The sequence below is a fragment of the Drosophila gunungcola genome, unplaced genomic scaffold (assembly GCF_025200985.1).
Source record: "Drosophila gunungcola strain Sukarami unplaced genomic scaffold, Dgunungcola_SK_2 000001F, whole genome shotgun sequence".
Classification (NCBI taxonomy): Eukaryota; Metazoa; Arthropoda; class Insecta; order Diptera; family Drosophilidae; genus Drosophila; species Drosophila gunungcola.
The window spans coordinates 13,454,718-13,481,591 of NW_026453197.1; the positions used below are offsets into that span (position 1 = coordinate 13,454,718).

The window sequence follows — 26,874 nt, forward strand, 5'->3', positions numbered from 1 at the left end:
TTCTACTGTTGTGGAAAAGCTCATATTTTTAAGCAAGAACATTTAAACAAGTATGGATACAAGTTTTGTTAAAACACAAATTTTGTTTCAAACGTCTGCAACATCGATGTTTATCGAACCTCTATCGCAGAGCTCGCGTTGCCAACTAGGCGGATGTTATCGATTAATGAAATCTATTCACCAACAGCTGTTTTACATTTTACACTTTCCAACACTTCTCTAATTGGCATTAGAATTATTTACACGGTTTGGAAAAAAAATATAGCCATGCCAACAAATGCCCATAAATATAGTATACTGCTGCCCACCTACAACGAGAAGGACAATTTGCCCATTATAATATGGCTTATTGTGAAATACATGAAGGCCAGGTGAGCAGCGGCTTCTTTAAAGCGTTAAAACAGTCATTTAAAGTTCTTCCCGTTGCAGCGGTTTGGAATATGAGGTGATTGTTATTGATGACGGCAGTCCGGATGGAACGTTGGATGTGGCCAAGGATCTGCAGAAGATTTACGGTGAGGATAGGATTGTCTTGAGACCGCGGGGCTCCAAATTGGGACTGGGCACGGCCTACATACATGGCATTAAACATGCCACCGGGGACTTCATTATTATCATTGATGCGGATTTGAGTCACCATGTGAGCAGAGATAACAGATTGAATTTAACGAAACTAATGTGTATTAAAACCGCTACAGCCTAAGTTTATACCCGAGTTCATCAAGCTGCAGGAGGAGGGAGACTACGATATTGTATCCGGCACTCGGTATGCCGGTAATGGAGGCGTCTTTGGTTGGGACTTCAAGCGCAAGCTCATCTCGCGTGGCGCCAACTTTCTGTCTCAAGTGCTTCTGCGTCCGGATGCCAGCGATCTGACCGGCTCCTTCCGGCTCTACAAGAAGGAAGTCCTGGAGAAATGCATTGCCAGTTGCGTGTCCAAGGGCTATGTCTTCCAAATGGAGATGCTGGTGCGGGCCAGACAGCACGGCTATACCATTGCCGAGGTGCCCATCACCTTCGTGGATCGCATCTATGGCACTTCCAAGCTCGGCGGCACCGAGATCATCCAGTTTGCCAAGAACCTGCTGTATCTGTTTGCAACCACATAAAGAACACCCACCATCAACTGAGTAGATTTTTAAATTTTAATTTTCTTTGGATTTCCTTTGCTTTGTACATTTGGTAAGATTTGCTCAAAGAATTTTACATACATCTAATGAATTATGCATGAGAAATTTGTTTGCCATATTTATAATAATTCCAGAGTTCCCCCCGGTAGATTTCATTTATAATTTGAATAATGATAACTAGCGTTAATTGATTTAATTACTCAAGTCGAAAACTTTGTGCTGGTTGTCCGGATTGCCGTACAGAGTGCCGCAATCATCGTCCAGGGCGTCGCCCGATCCGCCGGCGTAGTTCTTCAAGGCCAGGGTCAGCAGGGAGTTGCGATCCTTGAGGGCCAGCACCACGAAGGCTCCGTTGGGCAGGATCTCACAGGTGCTCACCTGCGCCGGCGGCTTGAACACGGCCAGGGATTTGGCTGCAGGAGAGAATTGTTAAGCTATTTTTGGTCAAAAGAAGACGGAGACTATAGGGCTTACCCGAGTTCAACTCCCACATGCGGACGGCCGAGTCACGTCCTTCTTTATCGTAGGAGAGCAGCACCTTGCCCAGCGGATCCAGCTTCAAGAACGTCACCGGAGCATTGTGGCCGATCAGGGTGCTCTTGCAGTTGCCCGTAACCAGATCCCAGATCAGTATCTTGGCATCCTCCAAGCCGGCGATGACGCAGGCATTTACCTGGGAAATGGCCAGGCTGACGGTGTTGCAGGTGGGCTTCCACTTCTTGAACAGGGTACCGCTCTGCAGGTCGTACACCACAATGAAGTTGGGCGTCGTCGGCTCGTTCAGCTCCTTGGCCACCACGCAGACGTAGGAACCCTCGTGTGTGATGGCCGACAGGGAGGTGAGGAAGTCGTGGTGGGGGATTCGGAGGTCATAGAGCAGCTTGCGCTGCGACAAATGCCAGACGAGCAGTGGAAAGGGCTTCTGGGTCTCATCGCCGCACACCAATATCCTGGAAGCCAAACAAAAACTAAGGAACTCCTTCAATTTGCTATGTTTTCGGTTAGTTACCGTCCATCTCCAGAGACCAAAAGCGAGTTGAGGAAGCGATCCTCGCCTGCCTTGAAGGTGGTAACACAGTCGCCAGACTCCAGATTCATCAAGTTCACATACATCCGGTTGCGGGACAGGCAAACCAAGTGGTTCTGATCGTGCAGACCGAAGTACGGCATCTTTTGGTTCATTACGCCTTTGAGTGTGACCTGGAATTCGAAGGAAATTTTATATTGGTATGATTTTATGATTATTTTTACATAAACAAAAACTTAGGGGCCTCATATAAAATATTAATATTATATATAATATAAAAAATCGTTCGACTTTTACAGTAAAGCACTAAAATATGTTTTAAAATCACTCGTAAAATGTCTGAAAGTATGCTACAATATATTTTGAGTCGAAAAGTCCGATGAATTCGTTTCGAATAGTCCCAATTTATTTTTACAGCATACTTTTAGACACCTTTGCAGGTAATTTCAAAACCCTAGTGATTTCTGTGGTAGCGCTATATTAAATTTTGTTTAATTTGTTTAAGTTAAATTTCTTGTGTTCACGCTTTCTAATTACTTTCTATTTATTTTCCAATTTAACTATCACTCACCTTGAACTTTCCCTCGTCCAGATTGATGACTCGAATCTCGCGACGGCATAGAACTGCTGCCTCATAGTTGCCCACCGGACACATCGCCGTCGGCTGCTGGATGCCCTGCAGCTCCCGGATGCGGCAGCAGTTCTTCACATCCCAGATGCAGATCTCAGCTCGCTCCGTGCACATGGAGGCCACATAGCAGCCGGACTGGGGCAGGTTCATCAGGACGTCGTAGCCCTTTACGGGGATCGCGGTTGGAGCATTCTCCTCCGACGGCTTCTCCTGCCCCTGATTGCCATTCTCCGCATCCAGATCAGCGTTCAGAATCTCAAGGAAGGCAAACTCCAGCTCGTTGGTGTACTCCCACCACGAGCGTATCTTCTCGTCGTCCTTCAGCTCCGGCGACTCCCTGAAGCGCGTCTTCAGGTAGTACTTCATCAGCGTGTAGAACTGCTGGCCGTCGTAGCTCAGCTCGTGCAGATACTGCTCGAGGAATTGCTTCAGCAAATGGATGTGCACGTAGCCGGTGGAGCAGCCGTCGCCGCCGGACTTGGCCAGCCACTCCGCCTGCAGGATGTCGTGGAGCAGGTGCTCCGGTCCCGTGGCGTGCACCTTGTTGGCGATCCACTGCAGGTCCGTAAAGTAAAAGCAGTTGAAGAGTATGTCGATCTTGTGCGGCGCCGGCTTGTCCTCGATTACGGCACAGAAGTGATGATAAGGCAGTTTTAAGTACTTTTGGTAATTGTAGCTGTGGGAACGTAAAGATTGTGGAATTTAATATTTAAAAAAAGGGTATTATTTGCTATGATATTATTTTAAAATATTATTATTATTTTGTAATATTTTTTGAGATGGAATTTACAATTTAAAAAGCCTTCTTCTATTCTTGTTAAAGGGAATTATTTAAATTAGTTTTAAATGAGCAAATACCTATAACATAGTTGCAAAGCAATTTTGTAAGCTTCAAATATTTTTAAATATATTAAAAGCCACATTAGCTATGTATTTTTTGCCTCTTCCAATAAGCGCCTAAATTTGAGTTATTTAAAAATAAAATTCCATAGCCTGTTAATTTAATAGTTTAAATGTCAATTTATACGTGAAAAGTTAAAGCTGAAGAATTCGCGGTCTTAGGTATTGAAACAGACGTTAAAGTATAAAATAAATTGTTTTAAAATTGTTTTAGAATTTGATATCAGTACAGATTTGTGATCTAAATAAATTGTTTAAAGGCGTATAAAAATACATCTGCTTAAATGGTCATTTGTAAGAATGCCTAAGAAGACCTAATTGGATTATTAACGACATTATTTCTAGTGATTTTGTTTTAATCAGATCATAGAGAGGAGACTCACGTGTTGGCACCCTGGCTACCCTTGAACTCGCTGTCCTGCCGGTCGAAGTAGTCCCGCAGCGCTTCATGTACCAGCCACTGCTTCTGCGCATACCTCGCCAGGACGGCGCGTCCAAAGCTCCTGTCCGCTATCCTAATATTCTTAAGACCTAAGAGCATTGGTCCCATCAGCCAGCAGAACTTGGACCAGACCTTGAAGGCGACCTGCGCCTCCAGTTGGGTCATTTTCTGGAACACCCCGAGGCAGTCGCTCTCGCGGATGCCCCACGGCGACAGCCGGACGATCAGCAGCAGCAGTTCCACCTGATCGGCGGCGAACTTGGACTCGAGCACCTGCAGTATCCGGCCGGAGATGTCCCCGATCTCGCTGATCGGCTGGGCCACATGCCCCAGCCAGGCCAGCCACCACAGCGACTTGGCGTGGTAGGGCGTCTTGCCGTGCAGCGTCTTCCACTCGTCCGGCAGCTTGAGTGCCCCGTTGGCCGCGTAGAAGTCACCGCCGCCGGAACTGAGGATGTCGTGCCACTGGCGCTCCGTGAACTGACGCAGCCGCAGGAAGCACCGCTGTGGTATGCCCAATTGCGCCAGCGCGGCGAGCATATCAAAGGAGTCTCCAGGCCCATCTCCAGCCCCAGCCTCTGTTCCGTCCACATCCTCGCCCTCCTCCGCCAGCTCGCTGATGGTGAGGATCAATTTGGCACTGCCCAGCTGCTGGGGTAGCCAGTCGAGCAGCTCATCCCGCTGCAGTTCGTCCACGCCGTCGATGATCAGCACAAAGAAGCGCTGCTGTCGGTCGAGTATCTCCCGAATCACACGGGCATAGGCCTCAAGAGTCTGAATTTGGGAAAGGACACATTAACATAAGCTCTCTGGCATTGGCTAAACAGTGTCTTCCTTACGTGAGGCACTTGGCATTGATGACCCGTCTCCAGGACCGACATCTGGTTGGCCATTGAGCCCAGCAATGAGGTGAGATCCGAGGAGCGGGCACTGAGATTGGCATATCTGGTGGGGGTAAGGAAAACATATTTCATTAATTACAAAGTTACAAATTGAATAGGTTCGAGGAATATTGTAATAATATTGCAAAGATTTCGATTCCGATGGAAGCTTTATCAACATAAAAGAAAACATCATGTAACTTTATTCTTTTGTTTTAAATACATTTTTAACCTTAAAGAAACAAAGGGGAATTTCCTACTGTTTAAAGCAATTTTACCAATGAACATCATTAAAGATAAAAACACTTCAATTAAGATAAAAATATGTTCAATTAGCTCTGAATGTACATATGCATATTAGTAGCAATCTAATCTATTGATAAGTTGCAGACTTAAATAGGAAAATCTATAAATATCAAGCCAGTCAATGAGAAACAGAGATAAATGATTGAATTACATTAAGAAATCTTTAAACAGACAATAATTTCTGGCACCTTTTGGGGGTCGGTTTCCTCACACATAAGTATATTGTGACTATTGATAATTATTTTGTACTGATAGCCCTAGGATACTATAAATAATTAATCAAAGCATACCTCAGTATGAGCTGGGCATCCGGCTTCCAGCGGTGCACGTTCTCCATGATCTTGGAGACCAGGACGCTCTTGCCGCTGCCCCGGGCGCCGGAAACGACCAGCGGTTGGGCGGTGCTGTCCCGGATGTAGCGCTTCACATCGTTCATGATGTCAAAGTTGGCCGAGTTCTGGGCCAGCAGCTTCGAGTAGTGGCCCACGAGGCGCAGCTCCTCGAGCAGCACCCGGTCCACGCCCAGCGTGTTGTAGGGGATGCTGCTCTTCTGCTGGTGCTCCTCAAAGATCCCGGCCAGCGCCTTGTCCAGCAGGCTCTCAATGACCGCCGACAGCTCCTCGTCCAAAATGCTCATCGTGGGCAGCAGCCGGATGAGGTTCTTCTCGCTCAACTGGCTCTTCAGTCCGGCATAGACATGGCTGATCCTGCGCTGCACCTCCAGCTCCAGCTGGCTGGCATTCTCCGACGGCCGGGCCACCTGGCTGCCCGTCTGGATCCAGATGCAGCGCTTGGCCAGCTCCTGGCTGATCAGCACCGTGTTGTTGATCTCCTGCTCCACCACGGTGGTCAGATACGAGTCCTTGACATCGTCGGAGAAGAGGCGCAGCAGGACGGCCAGCAGCTCGTTCAGCTCGCCGTTGGCCTGGCCAGAGTACGGGTCCACCTGCTGGGCATGGAGCCGATGGCACATCGGCTGGTACGAGTTGTCAATGGTGTACCATTTCTCCAGCAGCAGGCGCTCCGACTCGCTGGCCGTGCCCAGCACCGAGGTGAAGTCCTGGCTCTCGATGGTCAGCGGCAGCATCGGAGTGCCCAGGGTGGCGCCCAGGAAGAGTACCGGCACCACATACGCGCCGGCCGAGTGACGTGTGATCTCGCACAGGCAATTGGCCGCCTCCTCGTGCCCGCCCTGCGCCTCCAGCGGCGTCTGTGTCCAGCGCTTCACCTCCTGCAGCCGCGAGAAATCCTTCCGGGCATTCCCATTGCCCGGCTCCGTCTCCGGCTCGCTGTCGTGCACATCGGCGATGATGAAGTCGAAGCCGCGGCTTTGGCACTTGCTCTTGAAGTGTTTGTACAGGCTGTGGACCACGCGCTTGTGCTTCTTGTACTCGGTGCTGTTGTCCGCCAGTATGTAGACCACTATCTTCTTGTCCCGCTCGATCTTGCGGCCGGGCGGCGGCTTGCCCTGCAGCACGCTCAGGTTTCCGGCTCCGGGATTGGCATTCGCCACGTCACTGGGCGCCTGCGCCCCCTGCGGTGTGGTGCTATTTGAATCTGTTCAAAAAAAAAGGACAGAAAAAGGATAAGTTGTTAATAGATTGAAGAATTATAATTTCGAACCAGTATTGTAAATTTGGTTTAGCAAGACTTAATCTGAAGAATTCGCGTAGTTAGGAAAATGTAACACATAATGAGGGATCATTATGAAATATTTTAATTTTTGTAGCTGCTTCACTGAATTTTGGTTAATTTTCAAACTGTTTAAATCGATCAAAAATAATCCTAAGCTTGAGATGCAGAATTCGCAAACTTAAAAATTCAAAAATCAATCAACTATAAATTTAGGTGTCTCAATCAGTTTAGGATATTTTCACTGACTTAAAAAGTGAAACATCAAATATTATATATATAAACTTCAATCATTATATTCATAGCGGTTTCAATGAATTAGTTTTCGCTTGAAGAGCAATTATTCATATCGATCAAAAAAAAGTCTAAGGTAAAGCTGAAGAAACAAATTAAACCTTGAATAAGTATGAATTTAAAAAATAAGTGGGAATAAGCGTATTTTGCTATTTTAGTTATATTTCTTTTAGGTGTTAAATATTCTAGATATCTGACTTACCCTTGTCTGCTCCCCCGGTGGCTTTGCCCGGAATTGTCGGTGGCTGCTGCTTCTGCGGCTGATTGCCATTGGCCTCTGGCACCGGAGTCACCTCCGGGAGCGCCTCCACGGCCGCCAAGGGAGCACGCTTCTCGTCGCCAGCATTCGAGTCGGTGGAGATCAGGGTGTCCTTCTGTTCCGCCTCCAGGTACGGAGGCGAGCTGTAAACGCCACCAAAATCAGTTTCCTCCAGCGAATCCCTGCCAGGGGCATAACCACTTACTCGTCTGACTTTTCGGAGGCACTGTCCTTGTCCTTCTTTTTCTTCTGGCCAGAGCTGCACACGTTGCCCATTGCGGTCTTTCGATTCCCTACTCTTTAAATTACAATTGACTATTGATGTCCTGCAATGAATGGTGGTGGTGGAATCATATTAAAAAAAGTAAAGCAAACTGGAAAACAAACGAACAACCAATTAAACCGATTTGAAATGAATACTTCTTTGGCAACACTTCCTCAACAATTTTATATTACGTTAATTAAGTTCTTCAATAAATTTCTTGGTTTCCATTTTGTTTATTAGATATAGGGATAGTTTTTTTTCGCTTAAAATAATTTTTTTAAAATTGTGGATAATATTCATAAATTGTTAATGAATTCCAGTGTTTAAAAAAAACTCTATATTACAAACTTCTAAATAACCGTTTCGTTATTTGGCAAAGAAAAGAATACAGTGGGAACATCACAGCTGTTGCAGGGAATCTCATACCCTTATCGATTAAGGGCCTCTTGAAATCTATACAGCTGCGAATTAAGGTCCTTTTACAAAGATGTTTCCCCTTTAGCGATATGGAGCACTTAATTTTGTGTAATTGTTCCGTAATCATGGTCGTAAATAGTTGATGAACTGCCCCATATACATATGTATAGTTTTTCTTCACAACAGGTCAATGACAAAAACAAAGTGCTTTGGGGCCAGGACATCGAGCACATCATGCGTGCGAGCGAGACGGGGCGATGGCGGCCAGAGAGAGAGAGAGAGAGAGTGGCGGCTGGTGGAGAGGATAGAGAGTGAGGAATGAGAGGAAAGAGAGGAAAGCTCTCTGAAGAAGCGAAGGAAAGCGAACGCATGCTCTCTGCGGGAACTTTTTATAGAGATTTTCTGCGTTGAATTGGCATTGGCGTTAATCAAATGGTCGAGTGAACTGGCCCAAGTGGGTGGTGGGTGATGGGTGATGGGTGGTTGTGGGTGGTGGTAGGAGGAAGGTGCAGAATGGGTGGTGGATGGTGGGTCTGGGTCTGGGTCTCGTCTCGGATTTATTGCGGGCAATGCGCTTGGCTGGATTTTTGTGTACACGCTTGAAAATTGTTGACGCGCAAGCATATATACAAGTATATCACATAGATGGGATGCTTAAGTCCCATTCCCCCAATTTGGGTATTTATTGGATATCAAAATATTTTCGATCACTCGACCCACAATACACACAGCATTTGTCTTTCGCAAACGATTTGAATTTCTTTCTGCAGGACAGGATTGAGGGTTGTGGAAGGGGGGTGGAAAGTGGGCTAAAAATAAATCCCCCCTATATACACAGAATATATGCTTTTGAATCTGTTAGTTCGACATTTTGTCGCAGCGGAATTTCGAAATGGTTCAATATCAATTAATTTGTCAAAGACAACCGTGTGAATCTGTGTATATCTTTCGTTCGCATATTTATATTTCTCTTTTCGCCGATGCCATTTGGAGCGCACTCATTCGATGCGGTGTGTATACAGCGTTTAGTTGGTTATTTGATTTATTTTAATACACAAATTCCCGTCCGACGTCCGTCACTTACTTTTCTTTACGCGCTTTTCACATGCGCCCCCGAAAACCCGCCGCTCCCGCTCCCGCTTCCGAACCCAAACCCGAACCCGAACCCGAACCCTATACCCCCGTAATCTGGCGCACCGAGTCTAAAACATTTTCCACCCACTGCACTTGCACTTTGCTCAATTAATTGCCTAATCAAAATGTTTGTTACACACACGCCGCGAAGACATTTCGTCCGAAAAGTGTATCTTTCGAGTGCGTTTGTTCGTATTGGGTCTTTCGCGTTTTTCCGCTCGATTCTCTGTCTTTTTTTTCAAAATTTTCTTTTTTTTTTTTGATGGCAGTGCGCGCTTTTGCTAGTTTTTCCTTGGGCCACCGTCGTCGTGCTCGGCGCTCTGCGTTTTCACTGCTTCTGGTTCTGTTCTGAGTTCTGAATCCGTTGGAAAATCGGTCGCCAGCGAGTGCGTACAGCGGAAAGCTCCGGAGCTTTTCCGGCCATCCGCTCTCGAAGCTCCCCAGCCAGACGAGGGCTGCAATCCGTTCGAATTGGCCCCATCGGTCATGCCGCCAATTACCTTTGGGCGGTATGGTGGAATAAACGGTTTTTTGCAGGTCAAAATATACCTATACCATTTATAAAGGCGCTTCAGGTGTAAGCGACAACCATAAAAATTTATTTATTTTAATTTAGCTTTAAAAAATATATATAAAAAAAAACAATACTAGAAAAAGGTCCCTATAACAAATTTTGGATTGCCACCAAAATTACTTCCAAACGAGTTTCACCATTAACTCCATTTCAGCCGAAACATCATTTAAATTTAATTACAATTTGGTTAAAGATTTTTTTTTTTGATACTCTTAGTTGATTTGCTTTTTAATGTTGGATTTCTTACCTTTTTTATGTATTGCTTTAAAGTTTAAAATCTTCTTTAGGTGACTATACAAATTTTCATGAATTTAAGAATAGGCCAGTATATGAGGATATTGTTCTGGCTATTATTTAGGTCAACATGTATGCTATGGTAGTTTAAATTGTTTGTTGTAAATTTATAATAAATTTTTTTTTATTTCGTTGAACTACATTCTAAATTTCCAATACAAGTAAGTCTTTTTTTCAAAGGCTTTAATAAAATAAAAATTTTAAAATAAACTCTGTTGTGATGTCAATAAAGGCCCCAATAAGTATGCTAAGATTTAAAAGTGTAAACATATATTTCCGAAATTTTCCTTACGTTCTCATTTTCCGTTAAAAAGACCAACCACCATCGAGAGCTGTCAAATTGGGTTGATCTGTCAGAAAAACAGAGCGGAAAAGGAGGAAAGCAGCTGGCGTTGCTGCATTTCGTTTCTTTGCCTCAAAGTGAGCAGTTTCAAGTCACCGAAATTGTCGGAAAAGTTACCAACAAAAAATTGGCAACGCAGAGGAATAACAAATTGCAAAAGCTAAAATGCTATAGAGCCAAGGCCGATTCGGCAAAAAAGAGACAAATCAAAGGAGGGAAAACCCACTAAAACTTCAAATCAAAATGAATCGTCTGCTGCTGCAGTGTTTGGTGACCACCATTCTGGTCTACAAAGGTCAATAAGTAACATAAAACCCTAAATGATAACTGATACTGAAAACTTGAGCCCTTCAACCACATATGGCAAACATTAAGAAGGATAAGTAGTTTTAAAATTTTGGCAATTGTCGAAATTGCCAAGATGAAAAATGTATATGCTGCTGGATTATATAAGACGGTGGTCAGTGCGCAGACTCCAACAGAGTCTGGGACCGAGCCATCAGACATCTGGACCAGGCATCGGGGGAAATAGGTCAATGTTTTTGCCAGCACGCGAGGCGGAGCAAAACAAACGCCAATGCGAATGCGAATGCGAATCCGGAACCAAAACAGAAGTCTCGTTGAGGGGTGGATTTTTTTTTTATTGGGGGCAGGACTTGTATTTTCCCAGATGACTGACACAGCTGTGATTTATTTATCCTTGCAGTGACTTCGGTGCCCACCAGCACGATGAGCACCAGCATCCAGACCACCTCGGAGATTCCGCAGCAGGATGATGACGACGACGACTGGGAGGAGGACGATGACTCCCTCGAATCCGATGACGATGGACGTGTCTACAAGAATCCCCGTAACTCGCCCTCCACCGAGTGCCCGCGGGATGAGGAGCAGGCCACCCTTCTGGGCCAGAAGTGCTTGAGGAAGTGCTCCTCCGACGAGGACTGCAAGAGCAAGAAGAAAAAGTGCTTGTGCGACGGTGTCTGCGGCAACTCATGCATCAAACCAGGTGATATATTATATGTGCACTACATAAAATACAACATTTATAAAAAACATTGCTCTTAGGCATCAGAAATAATTCCTTTTTCACTACACAAATGAAAAGGATTATCTTAAAATCAAAACACTAAAATGAATATTTGGCTTACACACTTAAAACTTTTTTTTGACTCATAACATTAATAAATGTATTATTATGAGGTACCAAAAATATTAAGCTACTTATTATAGCCGCAAAAATAATATAACTATACAATTTTGTTGCTAGATTGTTTTTACGAATTTGCAATGATAATTTAATTGATTAATTACAAATTATCTGAAACTAAGCCAATAAAAATTTGCTGTGTACACTTGAAAGAAACAAAAAATTATAAATTGTTTTATACCAAATTAACATGTTTAAAAAAGTTAAAGCTCATGTTTTTTTATCTTTTAATTGATTTGTATAAAATTAAATCAATCAAATGCAATTGTATTCCTTTCAAATGGCTTTAAAAATACAAAAATAATATATTTAAAAGATGATCAATGTTTACTCAGAAGATATAGATTTTAAAGATAGAATGGAAGATATTAATCGCTTTCAGGGAGTAAAAATAAAATGACTAATTTAATTTCTCCATTTTTAAATTCATTTGCTGAACTAAGTGTACATTGTAAGCATGAAAAAGGGCTTTAAATGTAATATTTATTTCCATAGATCGCGAATGTCCGGAGCTAGCGCAGCCCAGTTTGGGCCAGGTCACGGTTGGAGGACGCCACTTTGGAGCCCGTGCCTCGTATGCCTGTCCCCATGGCTACCATGTGGTGGGTCTGCAGAGTCGTCTTTGCCAGGCGGATGGCAATTGGGCCGGTGCCGAGCCAGCCTGCAAGCAGAACAGTGAGTGATATGAGCCAAGCCAAAACGAACAAATAAAATATAACCTTTTTAACCCATAACTAATAGTTTACTGCCTGAAGCCGCCGCAGATAGAGCATGCCCGGAATTCGGCGCTGCCGGAGCAGGAAACCTTCGACCTGGACTCCACGGTGCAGTATCATTGTCACACCGGCTATGTGACCAATGGATTTCCGCGGGCCAAGTGCCTGGCCATCGACAACCTGGCCAGTTGGTATGGACCGGACATCCAGTGCGAACGTGAGTGATGCAATGTGAGGCAAAGAATCCTCTTTGATACAATAAAAACGAAACGATTTCAGCTCGATCATGTGGCCAGCCACCGGATCCGGCCTACGGCTGGCATGCCGGCGAGTGCTACACCTACGGCTGCAAGATCACCTACAACTGCGGCACCGGATACGAGCTGGTGGGCAAACATGAGCGCTACTGCCAGTCGGATGGGTCGTGGACGCCCAAGGAGCTGCCCACCTGTGTCTGTGAGTATTGCGCTGGCGCCACTTTGGAACCGCCTCTCTGACCTCTCGCCCTCTGACCTTTGACTTTAAAGCGGATAGCGCAAATGTAACCACCACCCAAGCGTCGTTGTCCTAGGCGAAGCGGCCCCCGCCCCCCCTGTTGCGTCCCGTTTCCGACTCCTTGGAGCTGGCAATGTTGGCAAAGATCCCCAAAAATATCCAAAAACCATAAACTATATGCATATGTGTTAAGGCGTACTTTTTGGTCAGGACTCTCAAGTTCTCCACTCGGAGTTCTCCGATCCCCTTGACCACACACACACACTTCTCTTCCTCCAAATCGTTATCTAAATCTATCTCCAACTCTGATTTGATCTAGCGTTACAACAGATTGTTCAAATTGTTTATGCCATACCTTGTTGTCGTTGTTGTTGGCCTATTAATGTTGAATGAATAAATAAAAGTTACCGCAAATCTTGAGCAAAAAACAAACAAAAAAAAGAAGAAATTTAATTAAATCGAAACCGATACGTAAAAGTTGTTTTATTTGGTGGATCAATCGCGTGCGGCTTTCAAAGATTTGTGGTAACTTTTAACGTACCCGTATCCCTATCCGTAATCGTATCTTTAGCTCTATTGCTAACCTGCTATGTGTCCACTTCCTGAACAGTGGTCACCTCGGTGGTGTGTCCCACGCCGGAGAATCCCAAAAATGGCAAGGCCACCTACACCACCCTGGCCTACAACTCGGTGGTCAGCTACGAGTGCCGATACGGATACACCCTGATGGGCGAGAGCTCCAGTCGCTGCGGAGCGGATCGCAAGTGGAGCGGCACACTGCCCACCTGCAAGGGTAAGTCCACATCCACTTCATTCAGTGTTTTCCACTTGATGGACTCCATTATACATATAAAAGCCAAAAGTCACAGAAAACCCTTACTAGCTAGTTCCAATCTAAATTAAAATCGAAGGGTCTTAATAATAAATTTGAGAAATTCAGGAATTTAACCCTAAAAACTTTAGAAAATCCCAAGCATTAAATAGAGAAAACTTTAAACATAGAGTTAATGGGCTGAAAGATTCAAATGCACCCAGAAAAATTGAGACTGATACAAAATCCAAATCGCTATTTTTCACTTAAGTTATAAGAAATCATCTTAAGTATAAGAAATCATGCTAATTTGAGAAAATTAAAATAACAAATCACATATGGAGGAGTGTGTCAGAAATTTCTTTCAACAAAGTTCGATTGGAATTTGTATGGATGCCACATTCGGATCTAAATTAAAGTTGATTGTAAGATTTAGAAATTAAAGTTTTTTTGTAGTTTAAAAAAGTGTTATAACAATTTTTTAAGACTAATTCTATTACCCACTGCATTTACGCTAATGAAACCCTTAACCTATTAAACAGAGATAAACTGCGGCCATCCGGGAGTGCTGTACAATGGGTGGATAGAGAACATCGAGGCGGGCACTGGACTGGGGGCCAGCATCATATTCCGCTGCCAGCCGGAGATGATGATCAATGGACTGGGCTCGAGCGTGTGCCAGATCGATGGAAGGTGGCGAAACGCACTGCCCGAGTGCCTGGCGCCGTGTGTGGTGCCCACCATATCGCAGGGCAATGTGTACCCCATTGAGATAACCACGGATGAGAACGGGACGACCATCGTCCATCCGCCGACGACCACCACCCAGTCGCCCAGCCAAACGCAGAGCATTGGCGGCGTGGAGAAGGTGAAGCATGGGACGGCACTGGAGGTCAAGTGCGATGAGAACTACGAGTTTCCGGTGTCGCTGCTCAGTCCGCCCACCTGCAACAATGGCACCTGGAGCATCATTCCGCGCTGTGTGCCCGCCAGGTGCAAGAGCATGCCGCGTCCACCCAAGCACGGCATGGTGATGGCCCCCAAGACGGAGCACGGCATGAAGGCGCGGTTCAAGTGCAAGGATGGCTTCAAGCTGGTCAGTCCCGAGGGCAAGGATGTGACCGATCCCCATGACTATGTGCTCACCTGCTCCTTTGGCAACTGGACCGGAGAGACTCCCAAGTGCGACGAGGTCTTCTGCTCCTTTCCCGGCTACATTCCCAATGGCAAGGTGCTCCTCGTGGGCAACATGGGACTCTACGACTACCGACCCTATGTGAAGAAGATCGTCAACAACAAGCAGATCATGTACGATTGCGACAAGGGATATGTCTTGGAGGTGCCTTAAATTAAGGGTATTTTATTCTTATAATTACTAAATGGTTTCTGTTTAGGTCGGACCCCCCGGTGCCACCTGTGTGGGCGGCAAGTGGCGTCCTCTGGATCTGCCGCAGTGCCTCCTGGGGCAGCATCCCCGTCTGCGCTGGAATCGCCGCCGACGTCGCTCTCTGGAGATCCGCCAGCTGAGATCCATGTATCTCCTGCAACGCCAGCGACAGCTTCAAAGGCAGCTGGTCGAAAATCAGAACTACATTAATAGGGGTAAGTAAATACGAACTATAAGTTGCCAACAAACTTAAAATTATGGAAACATTCTATTGCCCCCGAAGATTCTTTTATCCTAATTGTAGCTGAAAATTAAAACACCTTTAGCTTGAGTAAACCCTTTTAAAAACCATTCAAAATTCGGAAAATATTAACACCAGAACCAAGTTTAGTCTACAAGTATTAACATTTAATGATATTTACAGAATGTTTTTAAAATCAATCGTTCTCAAAAGAGATTTTGATTTGAGCAAATTCCATTTGTTTAAGTTTATTTAAAGTATCTGGTAAAAACACGTTGTAAATCAAAGTATTTCATCATTAATTTTTATATCTTTCGCTTTTATTTTAAAAATTAAATATAAATTTATGGCATATTTTCTACAATAACTCAAATATTTTAACAATTAATCCTGCAATTAATTAACATTGTTATTTTATTTGTAGTTCAATTACAAATATTAAACGATGGATTCAATAGCCAGATAATTATTTTTCCGATACCATATGTTTCTTTATTAATAGATTATTACCTTTCAGTTACGAATCCCGCCGAGAAGTCGTTGCACCGGGTGAAGCGCCATGCCAGTCCCCATCCGAATCCGAAACCGCATCCACAGCCCTCGGAGGACGACCTGGTGTCCAAGTATTTCCAGAAGCTCAAAGAGCGTTATGAGCGATACGTCAAGAAGATGCTGGGACGAGATCAGCTCTACCAGAAGCTGCACGCCCAGGATGCAGTGGGTCGAGTGGGTAACAACCTCAATGGCCACGATGGAGGACAGGCGATGATGCGGGGCCACTTCAGGGAATTGGAGAGCGGCAACAATTATCTGGGAGCCAGTGGTGGTGGCATTGGATCAGGAGTTGGAGGTGGAGTTGGAGTGGTGCACCTGCCCAATATCAATCAGGCATCGAGGAGTCAAGTGGCTCATCTGGGTCGCCCTCTTAAAGATGATCTGTTGTCCAATGGCTCACCACCGGTTTCCTCGCGCAGCTTCCACCTGAACTCCAGCAGATCCTATATGGATCAGTTGAGATCGCAGATCGTTCGTCGGCGGCGCAAACGGAGTTCCAGCATTGGACAGGCACCTCCGCCATCGGGAGCCACCATTCCGGAGGCGGAAGTGGACACAAGCGACGGAGGAGAGGCGGCTGGAAAGGGGGGCAGTGGCAAACGGCTACGTGGACCCTGCGAGGATCTCGACTGGGACTCCTTCGGCAATGTGACCACATTGCGGCCGGGCAAGGTGCCGGGCAGGAATGCCGTGGGCATCATGCTGCATCTGGAGTGCAATGCCGGCTTCAAGTTGAACATCAAGGGCGATAATGTCACGGCGCGCTGCATCAGGGGCATCTGGAAGCCGGAGACGCCCAAGTGCCTGTCCGCTCCGTGCTTGGTGCCCGCCGTGGAGCATGGCCAGTACTACAAGGTGGAGCCCCACACCAAACAGCTGAGCGACAAGCCATCGCTGACCCCGCTTTCCACCTACGAGGAGATCCAGTCCAACGAGTTCATCACCCTGGAGTGCGAGGATGGGTTCAACATTCAGGTGGGTAAATTAAATATTTTAAAAAGATAATTAGATTTTGTAGAGATCATTTCAAAGTATCTACCATCAGATTACATCGCATCTCAATTGCGTTTTATTTTCAACTTTCTTTTTAAATGCAGAGTGTACTTGCAGTCCGCCTTAAATTAAATTTTTTTTTTCAAAGTTATTATACAAGAAAATCTTTAATTTTAAAGATTAAATAAATAAAACCAAATGCATATCCTAATTTTTTTTTAAATTGTGCAAGCCTAATATTTTATTAAAAATATTTAAATAAAATTTCTTTATTAATTTTTCCTCTTTAATTTCCAGGGCTCGGCTCAGCTGCGCTGTGCCCATGGATCCTGGTCGGTGAACGCCTTCTCCGAGTGCACATCGGTGCCCTGCACATTGCCCAATATTCCAGGACTAATCTACGATGTAAGGATCACTTATCCAACAATCTTTTCAATCTAAGAGCGCAATTTAACCATATTTCAGGGTGGCTATCGGGCGGGATTGACCATTGGCCATGGCAGCAGTGTCAGCGTTCGCTGTGAACTCTCCACCAACGCCAATCCCATAGAGATGTCCTGCCACAAGGGCGTCCTCACCCCGCCCAGTGTCCCCTGTGAGTCCGGACTGAGGAAATCACGCGAAGAGCTGGAGCATGCCACGCCCACGCCGCATCCCAAGGTGGTGGAGCACAACGAACTGGACAACGAGCACGATCACGACCACCACGACAACAGCACGGATGAGCACGACGACATGAAGATGTGCGGTCCCCCCATGCTAACGGATGGCGCCCTGGTCTATAAGTGAGTTATGGTTTGTCCTGGCATGGCTGCTTAATAGTCCTCTGATCCCCGAAGGAATGCCGAGCATCCAGAGCTTGATGGCGCCTACGAGAGCGGCACGGAGATCTTCTTCAATTGCATCCCCAATGCGGCCGGAGATCGACAGACATGGCGAATCATCTGCGACAATGGACTGTGGATAGGACGATCCTACAATTGCGGTGAGTTACAAGAGGTTTTCCTAAGCTGAAAACCTAATTTTCAAAGGCACTTTAAACTCAAAGCAAGTCAAGCATTCTGAATGTTGTTTAGGAACCAATAATATGAGAAAAACATGTTATAACAATTTCTTAATATACCATGCCTTTTTAGAGAACGGAACTTGTGTGTTCAGAAACAACGAAGCAAATGTGGTTAGTTTTTATAACGACCTGGAGATCCGTGAAGACGTTGTAGACTTTCCCCCAGGAGCCACAATCATATCCAGGTGAGTTTTCAACATTTTCGATTTAAATTATTTACCAATTCCTAATTTTTTTAAAGACTAAAATATTTTTCAAACATAAATCCTAATTTTTTTAAATTGCATAATGACTAATTAAATGAACATAAAATACAATAAATCTATGTTATATATTTTAAAAGAACCTACATTTTTTCCAATAATATATTTTAGATGTATGGACATTGGCAAGTTTTCGATGACGGGCAGCCACGAGAGGACCTGCATCCACTCGGAGTGGACCAACACCAAGCCCGTGTGCTCCGGCCTCAATCAGGAAAACGACTATGCCAGTGGGTAGTTTACATTTGAAGCTGTTGTTGGTTAATCTTATCCAATTCGATTTACAGTGGAGAAGGCCCCTACCATCCTGTTCCGCCACCAGAACGGACCCATTGCCCAGAGCAACGATGGCAAACTGATCGTCTATCCGGGAACCACTCTGCACATGGAGTGCCTGTGGATGCGGCGCTTCGGAAATCCCAAGTGGAACGTCAGTCACACGCACAAGTGGGTATCGGGTAGTTGGGTACACTGAATGAGGTTTAAAACTTGTCATTTTTCATTTACTGACTAATTAATTTCAGCAAGGGGTATGTTTAAAAATTACTTCTGCCCTAATTATCGATTTCATAGACTAATTCTTGCAGTTATATATATTAATAATAATTAAGGACCAATTGCTGTTTTATTAATAGGAAAAGTTTTTATTTGGCTAATGCAAAAAGGCTGCTATTGAAACCTATGTATTGGCACTGCAACATACATTTTAAAAAAGAAATTTATATTAGCAATGTGATAGATCAGCAAAGTCAGGATTTGAGAAGCTATAAGAAAAAGTGATTTATATTTTGGGTTAAAATTGAAAAGTCTCAAATACATAAAGAAACAGGGTGTAGAATCTACAACGTGTTTCTTAAGGGATATACCTATATAGGGCTATATTGTCTGTCTTGAATTAAAACCCTCTAACAAATCCCCGTGACCTTGCAGGAACTACACGGAGGGCTGGGTGACGGAGGCGGACGAGGGCCGCGACTCGACGCTGGAGTACCGCCTGAGCATCGTGGACGCGGCCAGCGACGACAGCGGCTTCTACTCGTGCATGACCCCGGCCCGGCACGAGCACGCCGTGGAGGTGGTGGTGCGGGCGATCAACTGCCCGGAGATACCGATGCGGCGCGGCCTGATCGTGAACACCAACGATACGAAGCTGAGCACGCGGGCGCTGATGTCCTGCGCGAACGGGAACTCCCTGATTGGCGCCTCGGAGCTGTTCTGCATGCCGAGTGGCAATTGGAGCGCTCCGTTGCCGGTTTGCGAGAGCGTCGAGTGCGGCGACATCCCGCTGGGGATGGGCGGCAATGCTAGCTCGCCGCGAGTCTCCGTGCTGTCGCGCGAGGTGGGCGGTCGGGCGGCCTTCTCGTGCTCATCCGGATACGGGCTGCGAGGCCCGGCGGAAGCCATCTGCAATCCGACGGGCGAGTGGTCGGCCCCGCTGCCCACCTGCGTCGAGGTGCAGTGCGACAATCCGGGGGCGCCGCAAAACGGTTACGCCCAGGGCTCGGCACCTTACCGTGCCGGCGATGTGGTCCAGTTCAATTGCAACCCGGAGTACATGATGCAGGGCCAGCCGATCATTGCCTGCCAGGATAACGGGCGCTGGTCGGGCGGCCTGCCCAAGTGCGTGCAGGCCTGCTCCTATCCCGGCACCGTCATCAGCGGTCGCATGTCCTCCGTCAAGTTTTACTACGCCATCGGCGAGAGCATTACCTTCACCTGCGATGCTGGCCTGGATCTGCGCGGCTCCAAGGTGCTCAAGTGCCTCAAGAACGGCAAGTGGTCGAGTGCCATACCCACGTGCGTGACCAACGAGGGTCCCGCCGGCGGAGGAGGAGGATCGGGAAGTACGGCCTCCGGCAAGCACCTGTCCACCAGCATGGGCTAGAGTGACTCCGCTCCGTGAGGTGATGACGAGATCGGCACCAGAGTGATAATAATACATATTACCTACTAACTAATGCACATTCCAGGCGCACAGTCACGCGTTTACTAACTAATAACGACATTATTGCGATTTAAATGTAACTGTAACGAAACTGTAGCCCTGTACTGTATCGCAAGGCCATCATTTTACTATTAATAAATGTTCGTCGAATAAACATATTAACGGGTTGGTTTTCATAGCGTCTTTTGAAAATTTTAAACAAAAACATTACAAACTAATAGTAACCGAAACTTTGTCATAGAAACTATAGATATTTAAATTCAAATTCAAATATAAAACAGTGTTGATCAGTGCCGCAGGTTCACTTGCACTTTACACCACTGACCGATGCTATTCGATTAATACGCTTAGTGGTTCAGTCAAAGTAATCGATGCTTGCAGGGGAAAACATCGATGTTGCCAAATTTGTAGAACCAGCGATAGTATCGTATAAACATTCCAGCACTACCCAAATCGCATTTAAATTTTAAAACGCTGGCAAAAATCTCACTAGCTTAAGATTCTTTTTAGTTTTTATCGATTAAGTGCAACGGAAAGTGCTCTCTCCCCGCCCGCAGTTTAGTTTTTATTTAATTAACGTTCTAAATTGCTATTTACCTGTCGCCCACGCACTGCTGTTGCTGTTGTTGTTGCCACTTTAGCTGCTGTGTGTTGTTGTTGTCGCTGCTGTTTTTACTGCTCGGATGTTGTAGTTGTTGTTGTTGTTGGTGCAAGGACAAGTGACGTCCTTCAAAAAAGGCGCAACAATTTAACCCGCGCAACAAGGTGTTTTCGGGGGGTGGCGGGAAAATCAATAAATAGCAAAGAGGCAAGTGCATACACAAGTGCTATACATACATACGTATACCGCTGTGGCCGCGTGTGTGTGCGTTGTATACTAAAACTTTCTTTTTCTAGGCAGCCAGCTGTAAAAAATAGCCAGCTAAACAAAGGGATTTCGGTCAAAGAAAATCGGTAGCCCTATTATGGACAACACGGGCGATGATAGCGACAATGATGTGGTCACCGATTTCCTGAACTCCAACTGCTGCGAATCCTCGGAAGCGTTGGTCAATGGTGGCTCTGCCACCCGGAGTGCCTCCATCGAAAGTCAGAACTACTGCATACCCGTGATAAACGCACCTGCTCCCGCTCCTGCGCCCGCTGCAGCTCCTCCTGCTCCTGTTCCCGCTCCCACATCCACTCCTGCCAGCGTTATAAACAACAACATGATACCCACCATCAATGTAACGCCACACAGTCCGGCCGTGGCCTCCAAGTACCTCAACATCTTTGAGGACACACTCAGCCAGCTGCAAAATATCCGGGAAACGGTCGTCCAAATGAAGAACTCCTCCTCCGCCAGCCAGCACGTGCAGGATGGCAACTTGGTTAATCATGGCCTGCTCAGCGCAGCTATATTGAGCACCTCGCTGCCCGATCTCACGGGCGCGGGAACGGGACCCGTTTCCGGTGGCGCCAACTACGCCATGTGGACGTCGACGGCGCCGCAGCAGTGCCTGCTCCTGCACACGGATCGCAGGAAGTCCTGGACAGCGGTGGACGACACCAGTGCCGGGGGCGACTGCACCAACAAGAGCGTGAGTCTGTCCAGCCTGGACAGCGAGGAGCAGGAGACCATCCGTGTCACCGAACAGCGACGAAGGTCGGCCAGAAACAGCACTGGAGGTAAATATCGTACGCTAAGGATGTGTTGGTGGGTTTTACTAGTGGGTTAGCCGGTAGTTTAGATATTTTGATGCCTACTAGATTAGTTTAAAAATAGGATCTACAATATCAACTATCATCTCTAAGGTTATACAAATCCTGTCTGTATAATTACAAAAAGAAATCTAGAAATAAATTAGAAATGTAGAAAGCTACATTTTTGGAACATTGCTGATTTTTTTATAAAACTTCAGTTATAGTTGCCATATATTTTTTAATGATCGAAAATTGTAAAATGTATAACCAAGCTAAATAATCTAATTCTCCGAATCGGAAAACTTACCAGATACACTCCCGACATTTTTGATCGAAATCGTTTGTTTAAAAATAAGTAAAAAGGTTTAAGTGGAATGTTAGCCTGCAATGAATGAAATAACCAATTTGAAATAGTACTGTAGCTGTTTGTTATCTTTATACCCCTGGTGGGTTGGTTTTTTATGAGAGCTATATAGGTGAAAAAGTAATTATAAAATCTGAAAATATTTGTTCCATACCTCAGAGGTATTGCAAATCCCCTACATAATTTTATTAACGGGTTTTGTAGAAGAACTAAATTAAATAGTGCATGACAGACTTGATTTCAATAGATCCATATTAATATAAGATAATCATTCAAAAAGTAACCACTACCAATGGTTTTCTTGAAATAGATATGCCTCTGAACCAAAGTGTAGGGGCTGTTACCAAGTTAGTTTCGATTTTGATAAGAAATTCCTCAAAAGCCCCTTATCTGGGAGCACCTGTAGAACTTCGGCATTGGTAGCTCCGACCATGCGAATAGAAACCCCAACGATTAGTAATTGCTAACAGAGTCTCTAACTTCCGTCGCTCCAGGTATTTCCACCCACTCCCTAAACGAGGCGGAGCTGGCCCGTGACTTTGAGAGGATTGCAGCGAAACGCAGCCTGGCCACGGAAATTATCAGCCGGATACCGCTGCAGAAGAGCATATCGACAAGCTCGATCATCGCCAAGGAGGACATCAAGGCGATCGCCCGCCACCTCACGGACAGCGAGGATGAGAACCAAAGTCTGCTGCGGGCCCACGCAAAGATCGAGGTCTACGACAACGTAGAGAAGCGTCCCAAGCGCGGTTCCCTCTTCTTCCGCAAGAAGAAGCCCAAGGCGAAGACGAAGTCTTTGGTGGGCGGACAACTCAGTGCTTGTGACGTGTGCGGAGCGGCCATAACACTGGCGCAGATCAAGGAGCACCACCTGGAGTGCAAGGTGAAGAAGATGGCGGCGGGCCAGGACTTTTACGACGGGCCGGATGCCAGTGCGTACAGCAACCCAGAGGATCAGCCGCTGATACGTTCCGAACTGCAGTTCCTCAACGAGCCGCTCATTGAGGCGCAGGATTTGGGCGCCGATCCCACACTGGGCATCGTGCTCAAGGAGCACGACTCCTGGACTCCCAATGTGCCCAGGGAGTTGCTCAAGACGCTCAAGGAGCTGCAAATCAAGCGGCAGGAGCACATCTATGAGTTCATCATGACCGAAAAGCACCACTGCCAGACCCTGATCGTCATGCAGAAGGTGTTCGTGGAGAGTCTGGAGCGGCACTTTCCATCGCTCAACCTGAACAGCATGTTTCCGCGCCTGCAGCAGCTCACCGACATGCACACCTGCTTCCTGCGGCAACTGCGGCTCAAGCAGCGCGAACAGCCCATGGTGGACAGCATTGCCGACATCCTGCTCAACTTCTTCTCGCTGGAGCAGGCCCAGTGCCTGCGCTTGGCCTACGGCGAGTTCTGCGCCAACCACCGCAGCGCCCTGGATCAGTTCAAGCTCTGCCTGACCGAGCCGAGCTTCGCCGAGTGGTACAAGCACTGTCTGCAGAATCCGTTGCTCAAGAAGAAGGGCATACCCGAGTGCATCTTGTTTGTGACGCAGCGCCTCACCAAATATCCCCTGCTGATCGAGCCGCTGCTGAAGAGCGCCAGGGACAACAAGCTGGAGACGGACAAGCTGCAGCATGCCCTCAATTTGGTGAAGTCGCTGCTGGTCGATGTGGACGCGTGTGTGGCGGAGAAGGAGTTGCGCGAACGCCAGCTGGAGATCTATGGTCGCGTGGATGCCAAATCGTTTGCCATCTTCAAGAACAAACCGTTTCGCAAGTTCGAACTTGGCGTGGAGTCGCGACGGCGTCTGAAGTTTGATGGATTGGCCACGCTAATGCAGGGCAGGGCCAAGACACAGCTCGTCCTGGTCGTTGTGCTCACCGACTGCCTGTGCTTTCTCAGCGAGAACTCTGGCCACAACAAGTACTCATTCTTTACGCCGGAGCACAAGGCGGGAGTCGTGCCGCTCCAGAAGCTGCTCATCCGCGAAAAGGCGGGCACCGAGTCGCGTGGCATATACATCATCAGCTCCAATCCGGACTTCCCCGAGATGTACGAGCTGAAGGTGCAGACGCCCAAGGACAAGAACACCTGGATCCAGACCATCCGACAGGCCGTGCTCGACTGCCCGGCCACGGACATCATCGAGGCGGAGGACCTGACGGCCGAGGAGAAGCTGCGCATTGGCGTCAACAAGCGGGAGACCATCGAGAAGATGCGGCAGAAGGACATCGAACAGGCCCTGCTGCTGGAGGAGAAGCTGATGCTGCAGCTCAATCTGCTCAAGGAGCAGCAGCCCTTTGGAGATGTGCCCGGCGCCAGTTCGAATGGCAGTGCGGCCAACTTTCTGGCCGCCTTCGGCTCCTACAAGGATCTCGTTAGCGCCGACTGCGACACGGCTGAGCTGTGGCGCCGGGTGCTCAACACGGTGCAGGACATCAGCCAGCTGGCGTCCACCATCTACTCGGCGGCCACGGGTCTGCCGGTGTCCAGAACCCTCAGCAGCGTGGGCGAGAAGCAGAGCGAGCAGTACGCCTCGCCCACGCTGCCCAAGCGGGCGGAGACCTTTGCCGGCTTCGACGAGAAACGCGGCAAGCTGGCCTCCAAGTTGGTACTCACGCCACGACTCCAGGAGCTGGAGGAGAAGCGGGAGCCCAAGAGCGGAGCCAGTTCGGTGGCCGAGCAGCCGCTGGAGAATAACTATGCCGTGCTGCAGGTGTCGCACCATCTGCAGACGCTGCTCTGCATCATCTCGCAGCAGATGACCACCATCCACAGCCTGCAACTGCAGCTGGCCCTCTACCGGGAGAGTCCCCGCTCCAGTGCGTACACGCACAAGGATCAGCTGGAGGAGTTGCGCAACCTGCAGGACAAGCAGCAGGAGGAGAAGACGGCCTGGCAGCGCCAGCAGAAGCAGCAGCAGGAGGAGCTGGCCGAGCTGCGGGCCCAGCAGCTGCAGCTGCAACAGCAGATCAAGGCCGAGCAGGAGGATGTGCGTCAGCAGCGCGAACAGCTGTACCGCAAGATGGAACTGCTTTCCAGCCAGGGCCTGTTGCTCTCGCCCAGCACTCCGCTGCCCCCAGTCGTTACCAGCAATCATCCGCCGCCGCATGCTCTCATGCTGGACGACAACCATGAGACGGACAATGGACTGAGTGGAGTGGCGGGCAGCAGCAGCAGCACGCCCAGCGTGGCCGGCACCGTGGACCGACGCAAGGAGAAGTGGCTGAGCGGCCCCTCCAGCTGCAAGACACCGCCGGTGCACCTGCTCAGTGCCAACAATGCACCCAAAGCCAACGCCACCTTGGTCAAGCAGAAGCTGCCCATGAAGCTCTCCTCGCTCTCGTCCGTTGGCAGTTCCAGCTCCCGCGTGGACAAGTCCGCCAGCTTTAATAGCGCCTCCCCGACGCCCTACACCTCGGCGGCCAGTGTGCAGCAGATGTTCCCCTTCAAGTTGGCTGACCGGCGCATGGCCACGCCCTCCAACTGTACAACGACGCCCACGGGCATTGTGCCGCAGCACTCGCGAACAGGCAGCTCGCCGGCGATCATTCAGCAAACAACGACAACGGCCACGGCCACTCATACTCCCACTCCGGCCTTAGTGTCACGGACAGAATCCGCCGCCGCCGTTCACTATTCACGGACGCCGACGAGCAGCAGGACGGGATTGGCAAGGACGGCAATGCCAGTTGCCACTGGCACAGCGCCTCGAGCCAAGCCCGAGGAGGAGGAGATCTACTTCTGACGCCAGTTCACGCCGGAAGTTGAAATCTAAATGTTGAACCATTTGAAACCAAGCTGGTCCGGTTTCCCATTCCATTCCGATCCTCTCTTTGCTAAAACAAAGCCGCAGACCTGAAACTTTTGGAAACATCAAAAACAGGAATTACCTGTTGAACTATACCTAAAGCATTCCAGACTCTTTACAATGCATATTTTCATACTGCCCCATTTAGGCTCAACATCGCATATATTTATCTTTATATTTTTATCCCTAACTTAAGCAAACGTACTGTACTTAATGGTATTTTTCACAGACTCGCTACCAATCCAATGCATCTCAAACTGTTCAGTAATTTATTTTAAACAATTATTTATTTACAATTATTTATATATATTTTAAAGGAATTTAACTTCAGACAAATGAGAAAAACAAAATACAATAAGAATTGAATGTTTTCTAACGAATTTTACTTCTTCCAATAAAAGAAACCTATTAAATATTTATGATATAGCCAAAACGATATGTGTGAAGCGTTTATCCAAATTAGATTAAGGCACTTGTATACCCAATATATATGTTTATATATATATATGTAATCGCGAATAATGACATTTCATTTTGAACCTGTTTCTTTGATTTTCAAGCTGCGACTTAATAACATTATACAAGCTTTTTGCTGTGTAGTTTATACACGTTGTACATACGTTTAAATAACTGTTTGTATTTAACATTTTCGTTCCTCACTGTAAGTGTTTTTAAATTGGGAGGACACTTGAAACTGATCCTAATCCTTCTCATCTATGCAATAATTTAAGCTCGCTCCAATAAATGTTTAAAATTATAAAAACTAGTGGTTTTGTATCAAATTTAATGGGAATGAGGTAATATATAA

General features: G+C 46.9%; 4 protein-coding genes across 9 annotated transcripts; 3 read left to right on the forward strand and 1 right to left on the reverse strand.

Moving 5' to 3' along the window:
- The first annotated feature begins 198 nt into the window (after nt 1-198).
- LOC128261307 (dolichol-phosphate mannosyltransferase subunit 1) lies at nt 199-1,133 on the forward strand. Its single transcript, XM_052994930.1, has 3 exons — nt 199-371; nt 430-640; nt 699-1,133. The coding sequence occupies exons 1-3, from the start codon at nt 268-270 to the stop codon at nt 1,107-1,109; spliced, it is 726 nt and encodes a 241-aa protein (XP_052850890.1). The 5' UTR covers nt 199-267; the 3' UTR covers nt 1,110-1,133.
- Nucleotides 1,134-1,135: 2 nt separating this feature from the next.
- Nucleotides 1,136-9,679, reverse strand: LOC128261306 (uncharacterized). Of its 2 annotated transcripts, none has more exons than XM_052994928.1 (10): nt 9,269-9,679; nt 7,708-7,828; nt 7,446-7,645; nt 5,608-6,874; nt 4,970-5,075; nt 4,072-4,904; nt 2,729-3,464; nt 2,140-2,330; nt 1,605-2,080; nt 1,136-1,543 (listed from the first exon to the last, which is right to left on the reverse strand). In XM_052994928.1, exons 2-10 carry the CDS (start codon nt 7,776-7,778, stop codon nt 1,323-1,325), a joined length of 4,101 nt encoding a protein of 1,366 aa, XP_052850888.1. In that variant the 5' UTR covers nt 7,779-7,828; nt 9,269-9,679; the 3' UTR covers nt 1,136-1,322. The 2 variants fall into 2 exon arrangements, with proteins under 2 accessions (XP_052850888.1, XP_052850889.1); XM_052994929.1 differs by lacking the exon at nt 9,269-9,679 and adding an exon at nt 8,194-9,256.
- An 846-nt stretch (nt 9,680-10,525) lies between these two features.
- Nucleotides 10,526-20,366, forward strand: LOC128261770 (protein lev-9). Of its 4 annotated transcripts, XM_052995624.1 has the most exons (17): nt 10,526-10,824; nt 11,236-11,535; nt 12,232-12,411; nt 12,478-12,669; nt 12,732-12,908; nt 13,558-13,740; nt 14,301-15,097; nt 15,153-15,360; nt 15,904-16,916; nt 17,232-17,339; nt 17,400-17,719; nt 17,774-17,919; nt 18,071-18,185; nt 18,375-18,493; nt 18,551-18,710; nt 19,194-20,167; nt 20,234-20,366. In XM_052995624.1, the coding sequence occupies exons 1-16, from the start codon at nt 10,773-10,775 to the stop codon at nt 20,146-20,148; spliced, it is 5,025 nt and encodes a 1,674-aa protein (XP_052851584.1). In that variant the 5' UTR covers nt 10,526-10,772; the 3' UTR covers nt 20,149-20,167; nt 20,234-20,366. The 4 variants fall into 4 exon arrangements, with proteins under 4 accessions (XP_052851584.1, XP_052851583.1, XP_052851586.1 ...); XM_052995623.1 differs by having other exon boundaries at nt 19,194-20,366; XM_052995625.1 differs by lacking the exons at nt 10,526-10,824; nt 11,236-11,535; nt 12,232-12,411; ... (1 more) ...; nt 12,732-12,908; nt 13,558-13,740 and adding an exon at nt 14,100-14,183 and having other exon boundaries at nt 19,194-20,366.
- A 265-nt stretch (nt 20,367-20,631) lies between these two features.
- LOC128261187 (rho guanine nucleotide exchange factor 18) lies at nt 20,632-26,829 on the forward strand. Of its 2 annotated transcripts, none has more exons than XM_052994737.1 (3): nt 20,632-21,020; nt 21,110-21,876; nt 22,750-26,829. In XM_052994737.1, the coding sequence occupies exons 2-3, from the start codon at nt 21,174-21,176 to the stop codon at nt 26,001-26,003; spliced, it is 3,957 nt and encodes a 1,318-aa protein (XP_052850697.1). In that variant the 5' UTR covers nt 20,632-21,020; nt 21,110-21,173; the 3' UTR covers nt 26,004-26,829. The 2 variants fall into 2 exon arrangements, with proteins under 2 accessions (XP_052850697.1, XP_052850698.1); XM_052994738.1 differs by having other exon boundaries at nt 21,114-21,876.
- The last annotated feature ends 45 nt before the right edge of the window (nt 26,830-26,874 follow it).